The 15611-nt window shown below is 39.3% G+C and overlaps 2 protein-coding genes across 2 annotated transcripts; both read right to left on the bottom strand.

Annotated features, from left to right (window-relative positions):
* Positions 1 to 406: 406 nt before the first annotated feature.
* Positions 407 to 10428, bottom strand: smc2 (structural maintenance of chromosomes 2). Its single transcript, XM_062429823.1, has 25 exons — positions 10166 to 10428; positions 9301 to 9450; positions 9065 to 9187; positions 8883 to 8921; positions 8671 to 8781; positions 8517 to 8561; positions 8161 to 8394; positions 7632 to 7781; positions 7278 to 7511; positions 6919 to 7078; positions 6688 to 6805; positions 5395 to 5533; positions 5168 to 5287; positions 4822 to 5026; positions 4392 to 4527; positions 4040 to 4164; positions 3436 to 3629; positions 3102 to 3245; positions 2921 to 2995; positions 2702 to 2821; positions 2362 to 2562; positions 2153 to 2269; positions 1382 to 1542; positions 1129 to 1276; positions 407 to 977 (listed from the first exon to the last, which is right to left on the bottom strand). Exons 1-25 carry the CDS (start codon positions 10331 to 10333, stop codon positions 786 to 788), a joined length of 3609 nt encoding a protein of 1202 aa, XP_062285807.1. The 5' UTR covers positions 10334 to 10428; the 3' UTR covers positions 407 to 785.
* Positions 10429 to 11745: 1317 nt separating this feature from the next.
* On the bottom strand, positions 11746 to 13066 carry exoc1l (exocyst complex component 1 like). Its single transcript, XM_062440829.1, has 3 exons — positions 12946 to 13066; positions 12459 to 12631; positions 11746 to 12015 (listed from the first exon to the last, which is right to left on the bottom strand). The coding sequence occupies exons 1-3, from the start codon at positions 13064 to 13066 to the stop codon at positions 11746 to 11748; spliced, it is 564 nt and encodes a 187-aa protein (XP_062296813.1).
* Positions 13067 to 15611: the final 2545 nt, after the last annotated feature.

Here is a 15611-nt window from a genome sequence, read left to right as displayed (position 1 = left end):
GAATGTAAACGTGGCAGTAAATGTGACCCACTATTAATATAACTTATTTGCTATGAATAGATATCTATAAAATAACTTGTGTAACAATTGAAATGCATTAATTTGCAAATCATCAGCCACATAGCTTCAGTAGTTTAAATGACCTCAAGATTTATAGAGCGTGAAAGGGTATCAACTGTATTTGTAAAATCTGATAATTTCAACACTGCAGGTTACAACAGATTACACTCCTGTTTTCACTGATCTCCTATAAATCGAGTGTGATACAGATGAAGCTGTATGTGGCGTGCATTGCCTGATAATACCACAAGGGGGAACCCAAGTTGTGCATCTTTAAAATACAGTTTGCAAGAGGAAGTGTAAAGACAAAGAGCACTGAGAAATGAACCAAACATTATACCTGACTTTTTTTATTTAGTAAAATATATAGACATTAGCTGCATATAAAATGATACTTAATATTTGTAGCAGAAGAGCATGAACACAGAAGAGGAAAGGGACAGGATAACCACAGGAAAGTTTTGAAAGTTAAACGTTTAAAATATACAAAAATGTGAACAAACTGCTCACATACAGCTGCATGGCACCAAAGACAAAACCAGCAGGAAACAGATCTGTGTAAAAAGTGGTAATTGCACCGAGAAACTCTTGAGAATGTAAAGAGCGATGGCTACAGAGGAAAACAGGTATATACACACACACACAACTGATTTCCAGATGTTACACAACATGGTTTCTAGACAAGTAAAACCAGAGCACATTTCAAATATGACTATACTGTTCAGCTATTTCAGTGCCATGATGAGCTTGTTCTTCTTGTCTTTTTGTCGGGCCTTGTCGTGGCATTTCTGGGGAAGGTTGGCATCACTCTGGCTGAGCGTGGTCCGGGTCACTGTGGACATGCCGTCGACAAACTTTGTCTTGAACAGGACATTGGCATTGGTGAACATGCCGTCCTTCAGGGACACCACCACAAACTGAAAGAATAGTTGATATAAAAAATTAATAAAAAATAAAAAAAGGTAATTGATAAAACTTAACCACCAACTATCCAACATACACTTTAAAGTACAAGTAACGCTTTAAGGATTAGCACATGTATGCATTAAAGCAAGTGTTTTAACATACCTGGGAGTGTCTAAAATGTGTGCGCAGCATCTGTCCGATGTTCTGCGTGTGTGAGAGATCCAGCGCAGCATCCACTTCATCTAAGATGTAGATGGGAGCGGGCTTGAACAGCAGCATGGCCAGAATGAGAGACAAGGCCACCAGAGATCTAAAACAGACAGATGCAGGTCTCTCAATAAAAGTGACTCACTTCATCATCAGCTTTCATCTTTATTTTTTACTACTATCTAAATAATACAATGATCTTGCAGACCTTTGGCCACCGCTGAGCTCGGTGAGGTTCTCCTTCCAGGTGCTGCCCAAGGCCACCTTGAATTCAAGCCCCTCCAAGACACCGCAGCCCTGTGGAGGAGCCAGCTTAGCAGTGGCTCCTGGCAGCAGAGTGGAGAAAATGGAGCCAAAGTCCTTGTTTACCTGCAGAGGAAGGAAAATGTCAAATCTAAGTAACAGTAATAACTACAGGCAGCTTTAAGTGATGCCCAAACCTGCAGGGCTGCTGGTTCAGTGAGAATATATGAAAGATTAAAACCACAATGTTTTAGCTGTAACAGTGATCACAGGAGGAATGGAGGAACACAAATGGTTAATGAAAATCCAGCTATTGACTTACTACTAAACAAAATAAGCAGAAAAAACGATAAAAAAGGAGAGATGAAGAGAGGCAAGAGAAGAAGACAAAGTGGGTGATATAGATACAATCTTGTGTCAAAGTAAATGTAATTTAGAGTTTTTTAATATGTAGTGGAAGATGACTACAAAACGTATAATATAAATGTGTGTGGAAATACCTGACAAATCAAGTTACTTTATCACCCCAAAAGTCTTATAAAAATCCAATATAAAGACTTTATATAAATTACAATAAAACAGCAGAGCAATACTGCCTAATCCACTACTTTAAGCTAATACTAAAAAACGAGGGCTCCCACAGTATTTTAATAATGGCTGACAAAAGTATATTGTCTCACTGTGTATTGTCATATTGCCCAACACTAAATGGAAGAGGTGCTGAAAGAGCGCAGACCTTCTGCCAAGCCACATTGAGAGCCTCGTTCTTCTTCTCATCCAGCTCCTCGATGGTCTGCAGGATTTTTGCTTTGTCATTCTCCACAATCCTCTTCTTCTTCATCAGGTCATTGTACTGCAGGAGGGACAATGTCAGACAAGACAATTTTTCTATCCAAAGCAGTAATTGCAGTTTTTACATTTGCCCCTTTATCTCCGTCCTCTCACCCTTTCCTCTGCCTCGTTCAGCATGTTCATGGCCCTCTTGTTGACGTTCATCTCCAACTTGGAGGTGGTCTCCTCCAGCTTCTTCAACCGTTGGCCAGCCTCGCGGGGGTTGTTGGTCTTAAAGTCATAAGAAGTGTTGGGCTGGCCGAAGAACTGACGCTCTGCTGGGATCCAGTCGTTTTCCTCCAGCATCCGAGTGACCTGGAAGAAGAGAGAACAGCAGAGGGGGGAGACGAGAAATGTTCAGAAGATCTAACGATGCCGGATGAAACTTCGATGAAATATATAATAGTGCAGAGTGGAGTGAAAAGCTGATGGAGGCAAATTAATGTGTGACTACCTTGTCAGCAGCATCCTTGCTGTCTTTGCGGTGTTTACTAATGTTGTGCTCGAGCTCCTTAATCTTCAGTTGGGCTTCGTTGTTCTGCTCCCTTATCTTGTTGGCTTCGGTGCTCTTCGCCTAGACCGTTCAGGTGGATAAAAACAGTCAATTCATTAAAACAAACACAATCAAGAAAGAGGAAAATACCTGTGTGAGGCTAAAGAACAAAATCTTCACCTTGAGTTCTTTGTCCTGAACCATGATCACTTCTTTCTGTTTAGAAAGTTCCTCCTGGGCGTTACGCACTGCCTCCTGCACAGCAAGACAGAAAAATGTGGAGTGGTGAAAAAAGAATATTACCACAACTCAACGCATTCATCATGCCTGATGATGTTCGGAGTGTATTTTCTTTCCATACCTTGTTCTGAGATACAGTGCAGGCCATGCTGTCTATCTGCTCCTGAATTGCCTTCATGGCCTCGTCAACAGCTTGGATCTGCTGCTCATAACCAGCCTGCTCCTTCTGCAGCTCCTCTAGCTCCAGGACCACAGCGTCAGATTCCTGCACACACGAGCAAGAAAAGAAATACCATCAATCAATTTACCAGAACTATCAACGGATTCTGGATGTTTGTGAGACAGTTCCTACAGAAAAAAACTAAATGTTTAGACTATGTGAAACACGTAACCAGAATGTATGAGAAATGTAATGAAAGTAATGCACTGAGAGACTTTTTGTGTGGTCAGTGTACCTGCTGCTTCTGCTTCAGCTTCTTATTAAAGGCATCGGCTTTGGCCTTGGCAGCATTGAGTTTCTGCTGTGCGGCTTTCAGCTCCTTCTCTCTCTCTGCCTCAGCATTCTTCATCTTGTTCTCCAGCAACTTGTATTTTTCTTCAGCTCGCTTCTGCACATCCTTGGTGACACGCAAAGTCTCCTCACTCTCCTCTGGTTTAGCAAACACATCAAACACAGTTAAATTATCAAAAATTGAATTAGGATCAAAGCAGTTTATTGTCCATTTTCTATTAGACCTTGGCATTGTAGATCTGCAACTAACAATTATTTTGATTATCAATTCATCATCTATTAATTATTATTATTTTGATTAATCATTTGGTCAAGGAATTGTCTAAAGTACCCATTATAATTTCCCTTTCATGTTTTGCCTGAACAACAATTAAAAACTCAAAGACATTCAGTCAATCAGGTAATTAAATTACCAACAATTAACTGATTATCAAAGTATTTGCGTATTAATTTTCCGTCCCTTGGCTATTTTGTTAAATGACTAATTGTTACAGCTGTAGTTTTTCAAACATTTTAAAAAGTGTGTTTGTCTCTTTCAGCATTCTGACCAATGGCCTTGCGCAGACTCTCCAGCTGCTCTTGCTGCTGGTGGAAGGAGCTCTGCTGCAGCTTGGCCTGCAGAATCTGTTCTTCCTCCACCATCAGTTCATACTGCTGCTTTAGCTGACGGTACCTAGAGGTGGAGTAGAGGGAAAAGTCAGTGTTAATCAGTTCTTGTCCTTTTTACGGCAAAAATACACAAAGTCAGAAGACTTTTCATACAAGAGGAATGTCAATAAAGTGTCAAAAGCTTGCCATCGAATTGCTGATGAGATAATGGTGGGATTCATGGTGAGTTGAAATTTCTTGAGAAATTACATGAAAGTAGAACTAAAAAATACACTGTGTGTGTCTGCATACTTCTCAGCAGTTCCCTTCAGTCTGGCCAACTCCTGCTCAGTTTGCTGAAGCTGGACTTCCTTTTCATTCAAGTTGTCCCGAATCTCCTTCAGCTCCTGCAGACTGGCCAGCACTGACGCTGACTGGGAACGAGATCCTGGAAGAGAAAAACAAGAAAAACTTGTAAGTTCAGAGTGCCTTATGAAAAGCACCGGGGAGTTTTCAAATGCTTGAGTATGAGAAATGATTGTTTATTTAGAGTCGTGCAAATCATAACTGGCACTCTACATATACCAATTAAAACAGTCACACGACAGTAGTAATGCAAAACCATTCTAAGGCTCAAATAAATATATTGGGTTGCTTTTTCATAACTCTGAAACAGCTTTACTGGTTTTTGTTGATGGTTCACTGACACATAATCATGTACATGTGTTCTCCTTGTTCTTACCTCCACTCAGAGTTCCCTGTGGGTCAAAGATGTCTCCTCCAAGGGTGACAGTCTTGGTCATCACCTGTCTGTCAAAAGCCACTTTTTTGGCGTTGTCCAGGGTGTCACAAACCAGTGTGGAGCCAAACACATACTCCATAGCCTTACGCAGGTCAGATTCATAGCCCACCAGGGACAGAGCCGTGTGGACGTTGTCTTTTCCGACCTGACAGAAGAGGGAGAAAGGACGGAGAGGGCGACGTGAGGAAGAGTCCAGATGGAGGTCAGCAAAGATAACATTTCTCCACACAATGATACAGTATAGACTAAAACAAACTGCACTATTAGAAAGGCAACGTTAACTCACCAGGCTCTTGGCGGTGTTGATAACTCTGTCATTGAGTGTCTTGGCAGAGATCTTGTTTAGAGGTATGATGGTGTATCTCCGCTGCAGCTCTCCCTTCTCCAGCAGCTTTTTACCCGTCGTCTAGCAAAGACAAAAATCACCAAACTAACTAACTAATCACTAAACTAAAAGTTAAATAAGAACATAAACACCTTAATAAGGCTGCAGTAAACCACTCTCACACCTACCTCTGTGTCAACTACAATGTTATAGAGTCGTCCTCCTGCCACCACCTGCAGTGCTGTTGCGTAAGAGACATCAGGGACTGAGATCAAGTTGGCGAGCAGTCCCTTCACTTTGCTGCGGTCCCATCCTCGCTCAGGGTCCCTAAAAGACATTAAAAAACAAAAACATACAGCTACTAAGCTAATTTCACTGACACATTTTTTAAAACAAGGCAACATGATCAAACAGTGGTGAGATTTGTATGGTAAAGTATGGTCCTTACCATAACATAGTAGGTGATACTTGTCATTATAATTAAGAAGCAATGTGATCATCCAGTCAATCCAAATCTATTATTGATCTTTATGTATCATATAATCAGATAACTGCCAGTTTAGACAGCTTTCCTGAAGATAAAGTAAGCCCTGCACACTCACACAGGTGTTTCAATTATTCTAGCTGATTTAACTGCAGGACTCAGCGCACATAAACACACTTTGCATGACTGACATCTAATGGACCCTTTTCATGGCAGAGATTTCGACTTGTGAAAGCAGGAAAAGCACAGCTGTGAATAATAACATTAACAATGGCTCTATAAGTGAGTGAGGATGCAAAATGAAGCGCTGGAACTGGCTGACCTAAATGTCAGGCCATCGTTGATGTTAGTGAGGACATCTGTGATTTTCCTGCATCACATGTCAAAATCTCTGCCATGAAAAGGGTCGATTGATTCTCCTCCTAATTTATTTATTTAATTTTTTTGCATTTTTAAAAATGCGAGAAAACGTGTAACTCATGGTTCTTTTAAAAGCTGTTCTATTCAAGTACTTCAGTAAGTCGTGACAGTGAGGCAGCATGCACAATACCAGGACCCAGCCATCAGCCATTTTATTATTTACACCTCTGCATTTCTTACTGTGACATGTCAAAGTTACATTTAAAGGTGTAAATGTTCCACTTGAACAGTAAAAAGCGTACAAATACAGTGTGTACAGCTCACACAGTCCAGAGATGAACTCTAATCAGGCAAAATAAGAGCTGAAACGTAGGTTTCAGTATACACAATATGATGATCCCAGCAATTTCTCAATGTAGCTACACCCAACTGCAGCCTGAAAATATGTCTAATTAGCTGGAATAATTGAAAACACCTATGTGGGTGTTAATGATCCTTTTGAATGATTATGTAGATCTGATTTTTTTTTTTAAAGGGCTGTTATCAGTAGCATAACAAAAGTAGGAACATTCACATTCAAAGTATATTGTAACTGTACAGTAAAACGAATGAGCAATTTCATTTAGTAAACTCTTACTTGTAGTCAAAGCGCAAGTTGGGGAAGCGAGACACGAGGCGTTCATAGGTCTCTTTAAGTGAAGTGACTTCTTTGGACAGCTGTCTTCCTTTGTCCAACAGACTCTCCTCCTTCCCATCTGCATACATACGAACACAGACCCCAAACATCAATGTAAAATACTGTTAACAATAATAATAACAATAAGTACAAAAAAAGTCTTTATGCTTTCACAAATAACACACACAGTACCTTGATAGTTGAGTTTGGCTAACTCAGCCTGCAGTTTCTCCCTCTTGCTTTTCACAGCTTGCAGGGCATCCTGATCTTTTTTGTAGCCGCTGTCCATTTTTTTCACCTCTGCCTGCTTTGTCTTCAGCTCGGCCTGGGCATGCTTCAGGGTCATTTGGGCCTGGACAGAAAGAAAGAGGATAGAGTCAAGATAAGATAGATTAACTCTGTTAGAAATCTATAATAAGACTATTATAATGACAGAGATCAAGTCTCTTAAAGTTTGAGAAACAATGTGCTTACGAAGTATATTGAAACCACCTGAAAACCTGACATTCAATATAAACTGGTAACCTGATATGTTTGCGACCTTTCCTCACCAGCTTGGCGTCAGTGTCAGCCTTGCTCATGTCATTCTTGCAGGTCATCATCTGCCCAGCCAGTGTGGCCTCCTCTCCATCCTCATTGGTGGACAGACCTGCAGACACAGCCTTAAAATGCTGCTCAGCTGCATTAAGAGCAGCACTGTCCTTCTGCCCCTCCTCCTGTACAGCCTGAAGCTGCTCTGTCAGCTTAGAAACCTCTTTTTCTTTAACCACAAGCATCTTCTTGTCCTAAAGATGGAGGGAAAGCAAACAATTGCACACTTTTAATAGAGTGCCCCTTTCTCAAGATGATAACACTGGCATAATGTAGATGGATTATGGGGAAAATCTACAATATTGTCCCATTACCTCCTCCATACTCTTAACAAGCTCTTTCCTCTTCTTGGTTTCATCTTTGAGATTCTGTTTTTTGACATCAAATGCACTCTGAGCTTTGGCATCCACACGTTGAACATCAGCCAAAGTTTCCTCCAGAGATTTTAATACTCCATTCACCTCCTTCAAAGGTGCAGATAAGAAACAATCAGTGGCAAAACATAATGATTCAAGATTCCATGTTGCAGTTTGATTAAAGACTGTATGATATTGAATTTTAATGTACAACATATAATTCTGAACATGTTTCAAAAACACCTGCCAAAAAGGTCAAATGGGTGAAAAGACTCAAGGTTCAAGTCTTTGGAAAAGTAAGATTCAAATGAACCCTCAAACCACTCAGCCAGTGAACTTCCCCATTAATCACTTTAAAAGGTATTAAAGTGTAAAGGCCTTTGAGTTAACTAATAAGAATGCAAACTGTTGAAAAATCAATAAAATTAGGATCTTAAAGTTTGAGAAGCACTCTTGTAATCCCATGCTTCCCTCTTTTTCAGTGTACCTGGTCTTTTTTCTTCTGTAGCTCCTGAATCTGGGCTGAGAGCTCCTGGATTTTGCTCTCGTTTTCGGCCATGCTGGCTTGCATCTTGTTGATGTTGTCCTGCATCACCTTCAGATTCTCTGCTGACTTCACCTTGGTCTCCTCTGCGCACACAAACAACCATGCCACATACAGCCGTGACAAGTGCTGAATTTCACGCATGAGTTTCTGGTACTCCAGATACGATGATCGTTCCTGCAGAGATGGTGATTTTGGGGGGGGAAAAAAAGACATAGCATTGAAAACAGAAAATGTGCTTTTGTGGTCATATTTCAGACCAGTGAATTAAATGTAAGTGAATTTTATAGTCAGCATACCTCTTGCAGTTTCTGCATGGTTGGGGTAATTTCCTCGTCCAAAATCTGAAAGAGCAATCAAAGGAAATTGTTAAATACTTAAACATTAGCTGCAGCTGCACTTATGAAAGCTCTTCACTGAAGAAGTCAAAATGAGTTTGGATGTGTAACATACAGTCTGAATCTCCTTAAGCTTGGCCTCTTTCTTCTCAATGGTCTTCTGAGCACTGATCTTTTTACATTCATACATCCTGGTTCCTGCTGCCTCCTCAATCATGGCCAGGATCTGAAAGAAAGGAGAAACTCATTATTGGAGGAACCAGATAAGGCAGTATTGTTTGAGGGGAGTGGAGCTAGTAAGAGTTCTGCTAGTAAGATATGTTTTACCTCTGGTGGCTTCATATTTAGGACTTTGGTGATCCTCCCCTAAAAATATTGAAGACATTGTGATATTAAATGTGTCTGAAGGATGTGATTAGCAATGCTACAACAGAGAACAAATTATTGTTTTTTTGAGGAGTACAAGAAGTTTAAAGCTGAAAGCATCCTTCCACAGACACAGGACTGACCTGCATGATGAGGAAATGTGGGTTGTTGACGTTGAGGCCAACAGAGCAGAACAAGTCCTGCACCCTGGTGTTGTTGGCATTGACCCCATTGATGAGGTACTTGTTTCTGCCACCAATTACCACCTTGAAGACAGAAGGGGAAATGTGCAAAAGTTTCGGTATTAGTTTTACAGTCAAAAACGTTGTACAGAAATTACAGAGCCTTCAAAAATCATGGTGTCTTTTTCTTTCCCCACCTGTCTGGTGACGGTGATCTCATCGTGGGTTTCAAACCCCAGAGGACTCTGGCTTTTGTTGGAGTTGTCAAAGGTAATAGACACAGTGGCCTTGGTGATACCACCCTGTCCATTTTTGTAAACCAAGTCCTGGAGGTTGGAGGCTCGAACCTTTCAAGTGAAAATGAAACAAAGGGATGCATGTAGACCAATACAGCAGTGTGAATGAACCTGGCTAACATTAAAGGATAGGTTCACAATTATTCAAGTCTATTTTAACAGCCAGGTCTCCATATGACCAGTGTGCAGTGAGTTTTCCCTACTGTAATCATTCCTCCTGTTCATACTGGCTATTAAAAGATCCCCTTCAAATGTGCTTTCAGTGTAAGTGATGTCCAAAATGCAGCGTGTCCACGCATACATTTTGTGCAGAAATGTATTTAAAAGTGTATCTGAAGCTTACATGAGACTTTAGCAGTCGGAGTTAGTCATATCAAGTGGATATCTGCCGCATTTACAGTCTTTTTTAGCATCAATTTCCCCAGACAGTGTTTATCTGTTAAGCTGCAGTGGAAGTTAAGTAACAAAATGAGGGACTTTGGCACTAAAAAGACTGTAATGTGGACATTAGCAACAAAAACCGAAGTCCGTCTTAAAACTACAGTCAGGCTGCTAAATAAACTGTAAAAATAAGACTGTAGTTTTAAGACGGACATTAAAATTTGCAAACTAGTTCTTCAATGAAGCACAGACAATGAGGATGCTACTGAAGAAACATATTTAACTCACTACCACTGCTATACCAAATTTACAAGTCAAATACGGTGTAACTTCTGACCTATAGCCTTCTCACTCTCAGTAATTTCGTCGCAGACAGCATACTTACATGACTTAGATTGGAAATGCCCAAAAGAAAACATATAGAGTCCAAAATATTGGACTTTCCGCTGCCGTTGAGTCCTGTGATGGCATTGAAAAGCGGGTCAAAGCCATTGATCTCGGTCCTCTGCGCGTAGGACTTAAATCCATCAAGGATAATTGACTTGATGTGCATCTTTAATCTGTCCTCTTTCTGGTGTTTCAAATACAAACTCAATAATTTAAGAGAAGCACTAGGATTCAACCCAGTGTTTACAGGCGAAAACTGCGTTCTCCTCTCTTCTAACTTGAATTTTGGCGGCAGGCATAGGGACCGCTAGTCCGTCCTCTCTGCGCCGGAAACCGGACAAAAAAATGTAAGGTATCTTCACACGATGTGATGATACATTTGATATGATAATCAAGGAATAAATATGAATGACTCACAATTTGAAATTAATATGCTGAATACACAGCTTCATTTATATTAAAATATATATGATTTTTTATTTTCGTCAGGCAGATTTTAAGGCAACTAAATGCCTCTGACTTGTATCGCAGTTGAAAAGTTTTGGCGCCACCCTTAGGTACAAAACTGAACCAAAGGTGTACTGAAGAAAAATCGTCCCGTGTCATTGGAGGACCTGCAAAAAACATTAGTAATAGCCTATGATTTAGATTTAGAAATTATGGTTTGCAGAGAAACTGTTCATCAGCTACTGCTACAAATATTTTGGTAATAGCCGCCTACTGTATTTTAATATTCTAATCCTTATTCTTCAATGTTAAATAAAAAACTAAAACTATGATGCCGTTCATGACATTAAAAATTCAACTATTTATCTTCTTTTTTTTTTTTTTGGTCAAATTCCACATATATAAAGTGAAATGGACCCAATAGAAAAGCAATCTTTACTCTTATTGATATTGAGCTGTACCACTCTTTAGTTAAGATGCAAAAAACAGAACTAACAAAGGCCCAAACAAATTTTAAAATATATAAAATTATAGGCCGATGTTACTTAATATATAGTATAATAATCTGCAACCCTTTGTGTATTTTAATTTTTTCCTCCTCTCATGAATTATTTTGATTTTATTGAAATGTATTTAAAATCTTTTTACACATGAATCCTTTTACAGAAGTTTTTTATTATGTCATAATTTAATTCCTCTTTTTGTTTTTCATTACTGTTACTGTTTGTTTTTTTTAATGTGACTGTTTTTGCCCCCATGAATAATTTAAAATATATAACAAAGACTACACATTATGATGATTTTTACAGAGGGCCGAGGCAGGCAAGGCATTTTAAATTGTTTTATTCTCTGTTTGAAATCCAGAAATGTTTTCTAGTTAAGCATTTAAAAAGACAACAAAAGTACATCATACAGTTAACACATTGGTTTAAAAAGCTGCTTGTAACTTGTATTTGCCATGAAGATACATTCAGCAGAGTTTAATGCAAGACGAGTTATTCCTTCATGGTGGATAAATAACTCCAGAAGCTTACAATCACCACCTACTCAACACAAGTTATACGTAAACCTGCTGCAGTTTTATGAACTTCAAACACACACATACGCACACACAATCATTGTCTAATTCCATTATGCATCCAGTGGCACCGGACACATGGATAGACATACCAAATTCAGTGCATAAAAGCATATTTGTGACAGAACTTGACAGTCTCCTTTGTTAAAGTATAAGTTTGTATAGTTGATGTAAGCCCCATCAAAGTTCAGCAGGTTCAGTGACATCTGACAGTCCTTTTCACAGACAGCAACCAGGGCACGCACAAAAGAGTATTTGGCTGAGCAGCTGACAGCCCTCACTGTGCGCACCTTGTCAAAGTGCAGCAGGAAACAGGGGTCATCCTGCAGGACAAACAGACACAGCATGAGATAGAATTATTTGTAAAAAAAAAACAAGAAAAAAAACCATTTAATTTGTTAGGCACTTCAAATCAAAGCATAATGCTTTCTAGGGAAAGTGCACCGGCCATCCAATGAATTAAAATTTGTTAATAAAAGTTAACTGTAAATAAGAGATTACAAGACTGCAGTGAAATAATTGAATCTATTTTAAAAACTACAGCATTAAAAAAAGGAGTCGGATATATGAACCAGCTTCATAAGACGATGAGAAAGAAGCACTACTAACTTGGAAAAGTAGTTTCGAGCAATTTTTTGTAACATTCATATTGTCATTCACATGTGTGTTATTCACAGACACCTTACCTCTCTATAGGAAACTAAGGAGACTGTAGCAAATAAGGCAATACTAAGCAAGGACATTGCAATTAAATTTGGTTAATCACCACATCAGGGTCCCGTCCGTCAACCAGAGTAAGATCGTACAGGGACCAGATCTCTGTCCTCATGTAGCAGTCCTGTAGGCTGGAGCGCTTGGTATGGGACTTCTTGGACACAGACTTTGTCTGAGATACTTGACATTGCACGATAGATAACTGCACCACTTTGTTTTTTGCAACTGCAGAAAAATGGGAGAAAACAACCAACACAGTTTTTCAAGTAAACAGGTGCAGCACAGCACCGGACACATCTGCAGTGAAAGTGGAGCCTGCACAAGAATCATTTCAAGGCTTACACTTCACACAGAATGTGTAATAGGGTAGTACAAGGCCTCACTACAACCAAAAAATTGTGTCCTGCAAAAGAATATCGATTGTAAAATTTGAAAGAGAAATGTGAAATCATGTTTAATATTTATCCCCGAAAACTTGTTGCTTTTTTATTGATCAGATAAATGAAATAAAATGATTGCATCAAATAAAAGTTGTTTACCTGAGACACAGAGGAAATGTCTTCCCTGCAGCGGCTCTTCAATCTCAATAAATTCCACCAGTCTCTGTTTTGCAGGTCGAAATAAAACTCTCTGCATCTCCTCCCTCAGAAGAGACGACATCACTGGAGAGACGAAGACAAGAATTAATGCTTAATTGTGGAGAGGAAAAGCCTCACAAGAAAAGAATCTGTGGGGGAGGAGAGAGAGTGAAAAGAGACGAGAAAATCCAAGAGATAACAAAAAATATCTAACAAGGACTGTGACACTGGACAACACTGAAATCTGACAGCAGACGGGAGAGAGGTGGTGATGTTTCCTCTGGTCAGACCGCATGAAAGTATGTTGTGTGTGAAATGAGCTCTCACTCTACAACACACACACACACACACACACACACACACACACACACACACACACACACACACACACACACACACACACACACACACACACACACACACACACACACACACACACACACACACACACAATCCACTCTGCAGCAATCAGATTTGATGATCCTTTAATTTTCCAAGTAATGTCTTTGTACTAACTTACCCAGGAGGGATTCATTGGAATGGGAGCAATTAAAGCCCAGTCTCTTCGTCATTTTACCCATGTATTGCTTCAGTTATGATCCATTACAATGCTGATCCTGATATTGGCTGAACTTTCCTGCAAATCATTTCAAATATTTCAGTTTTAGATTTGTATTAACTTCAGAGTGAGTCTAATACTAAGCACACATGAATACAGTTTTTTCTATTATGTTTGTATGTGATTATATATCCTAATCTTAACCTAAACCTAACCTTAAGCACTGACCCAAAAAATAATATTTTTCCCAATTGGGGACATGGATTTTGTCTCTAACTGGTCAAGCCATTCCATATTAAATGATCTTAAGTTTTAAATGTGTCCCCAAAAGTAACATATGGCAGTTCACATACACACAAACACACACAGACTTTCTCTATTTCCTCTGTCTTTCTGTCTCCTCTCCACTCAGTCGAATATAAATGTTGCTATATAATGTGGCACTGTGCCCAATGTTTGTCTGTGATTAAACGGTTGTTGTGTGGGAAAAGGACGTCCCACAGCACTCACTGCATGGTTTCCATTACCCTGTTGTAATTCAATCTCTGAGAACAGGTACAAGTGGGGTGGAGCACTTTAATGGGGGAGTTTTACAAGCACATAAAGGATGCTACACTTCTTTACAGTGATCATGGCTCTGCAAGACAATTTCCTGGCTGTACAGATAAGCAGAGACAACATAATATTTATACGTTTTAGTTCCAGTTCATTAGAGGCAGGTCAAAGCAGCATGGGAGGACTTTTTTCCATATAAGAATGAATCAGACTAAAGGCGCTGATTTGATTTGTTAGCGGGAAAGACTGTGGCTCCATTGGATTTGTCACATTTGTTCTAGGGCTAAGTGCTTTATTGTTGTTGTCGATGGTTTTTTGTGGGTGTTCACTTGAAAGCCTTTTTACCACTGAAATGGAAAGATGAGCAGATGGGCAGGAAGTAGGGAGGGAAGAAAATAATAGAAGTGTTGAATCTCATGAATAACACATGAGGTTTATTGTACTTACTTATGCCTGTCTTATGGTTGGAGAGGATTTGAGCTTTGCACTGTAATTGGAGAAAACCCACAGATTGTAGAGAGTAATTTTTATTATGTATGGTGGAATAAATAACAATAAAGACCGTAATGACTTCCCATTTGTATTCAATGGAAAAGCTATTTCCAGGGTGTCTATATACTGTATATATATATATAAATATGAACATAATGATGATTTATACAAGCATTCCTCCTGACATTGCAGTTTATGGAAACATGCAGGTGAGTGGGTGAATATCAATAAGAAATAAGGTTATAGCAATTATAATACTGGTATCAGACAAGAGCAGACTGCGAGCAAGGATGGAGAGTCTGGAAGGCTGGATGAAATGAAGGAAGCTGAGGAGAGGAGGAAGGAAGATGGCAAAAATACTATGTCTGGAAATTATCATCAAGAAACAGAATAAAAGACAAGGAAGATATGAAGGATGCAGAGGAAGAAAAGTGTGAAATGATTCCAGTGGAGGAGAAGCTGAGGAAGTAAAAACAGGAACAGAAGACCTGAAGAAGAGATTCAAGAAGGTGAATGTGAGGTTGTAGAGAGGATTAAAAGAAGGAATAATACAGATTATGCACAAAGAGGTTTTGGAGTGGAAGGAAAGATGACAACGGAGAGAAAATAATACACAGGAAAAGGAGAAGAATCTCTAAGAAGCAGATAACAACTAATCCAAACAAACCAAGAGAGAACTGAAAATGATGATTGAGACGTGAGAATAGTGTGCGAGGGAGGCAGATGGAGTTCAGAGAGAGGAAGTAGGTTGAAGGTATAATGAGTGTTTTCATTTAAATAGCAAATTATGGATTTTACAAAAGTATTTTGAGTGTTTGATATGATATTTTGAGTTTTATGCTAAAGTATAGGTTCTGTTTTTCCAAGTCTGTTTTAAAACAACGGTCAGGTGCCCAAATTAACACTGAGCTTTTTTCTTGCTGTAATCATTTGTCTTGTTCGTACTGACCATTATTTACAATGTAAGTGATGGGTGACAAAATCCACAAGCCTCCTTCTGTGCAACTTTTAAATGTATTTA

Source organism: Scomber scombrus, chromosome 2, assembly GCF_963691925.1.
Source record: "Scomber scombrus chromosome 2, fScoSco1.1, whole genome shotgun sequence".
Classification (NCBI taxonomy): Eukaryota; Metazoa; Chordata; class Actinopteri; order Scombriformes; family Scombridae; genus Scomber; species Scomber scombrus.
This window is presented reverse-complemented; position numbering and strand designations above follow the sequence as displayed.

What these genes read in the sequence shown, in the direction of transcription:
- smc2 (XM_062429823.1), bottom strand. Translation starts at nt 10,333, where the DNA reads ATGCACATCAAGTCAATTATCCTTGATGGATTTAAGTCCTACGCGCAG. An exon ending in TTGTTAAGAGTATGGAGGAG is followed by an intron (nt 7,512 to 7,631) that starts GTAATGGGACAA and finishes CTCCATCTTTAG; the next exon opens with GACAAGAAGATGCTTGTGGT. An exon ending in CACATTTTAGACACTCCCAG is followed by an intron (nt 978 to 1,128) that starts GTATGTTAAAAC and finishes CTATTCTTTCAG; the next exon opens with TTTGTGGTGGTGTCCCTGAA.
- exoc1l (XM_062440829.1), bottom strand. Translation starts at nt 13,066, where the DNA reads ATGTCGTCTCTTCTGAGGGAGGAGATGCAGAGAGTTTTATTTCGACCT. An exon ending in ACATTTCCTCTGTGTCTCAG is followed by an intron (nt 12,632 to 12,945) that starts GTAAACAACTTT and finishes ATTTTTCTGCAG; the next exon opens with TTGCAAAAAACAAAGTGGTG. An exon ending in ACGGACGGGACCCTGATGTG is followed by an intron (nt 12,016 to 12,458) that starts GTGATTAACCAA and finishes TTTGTCCTGCAG; the next exon opens with GATGACCCCTGTTTCCTGCT.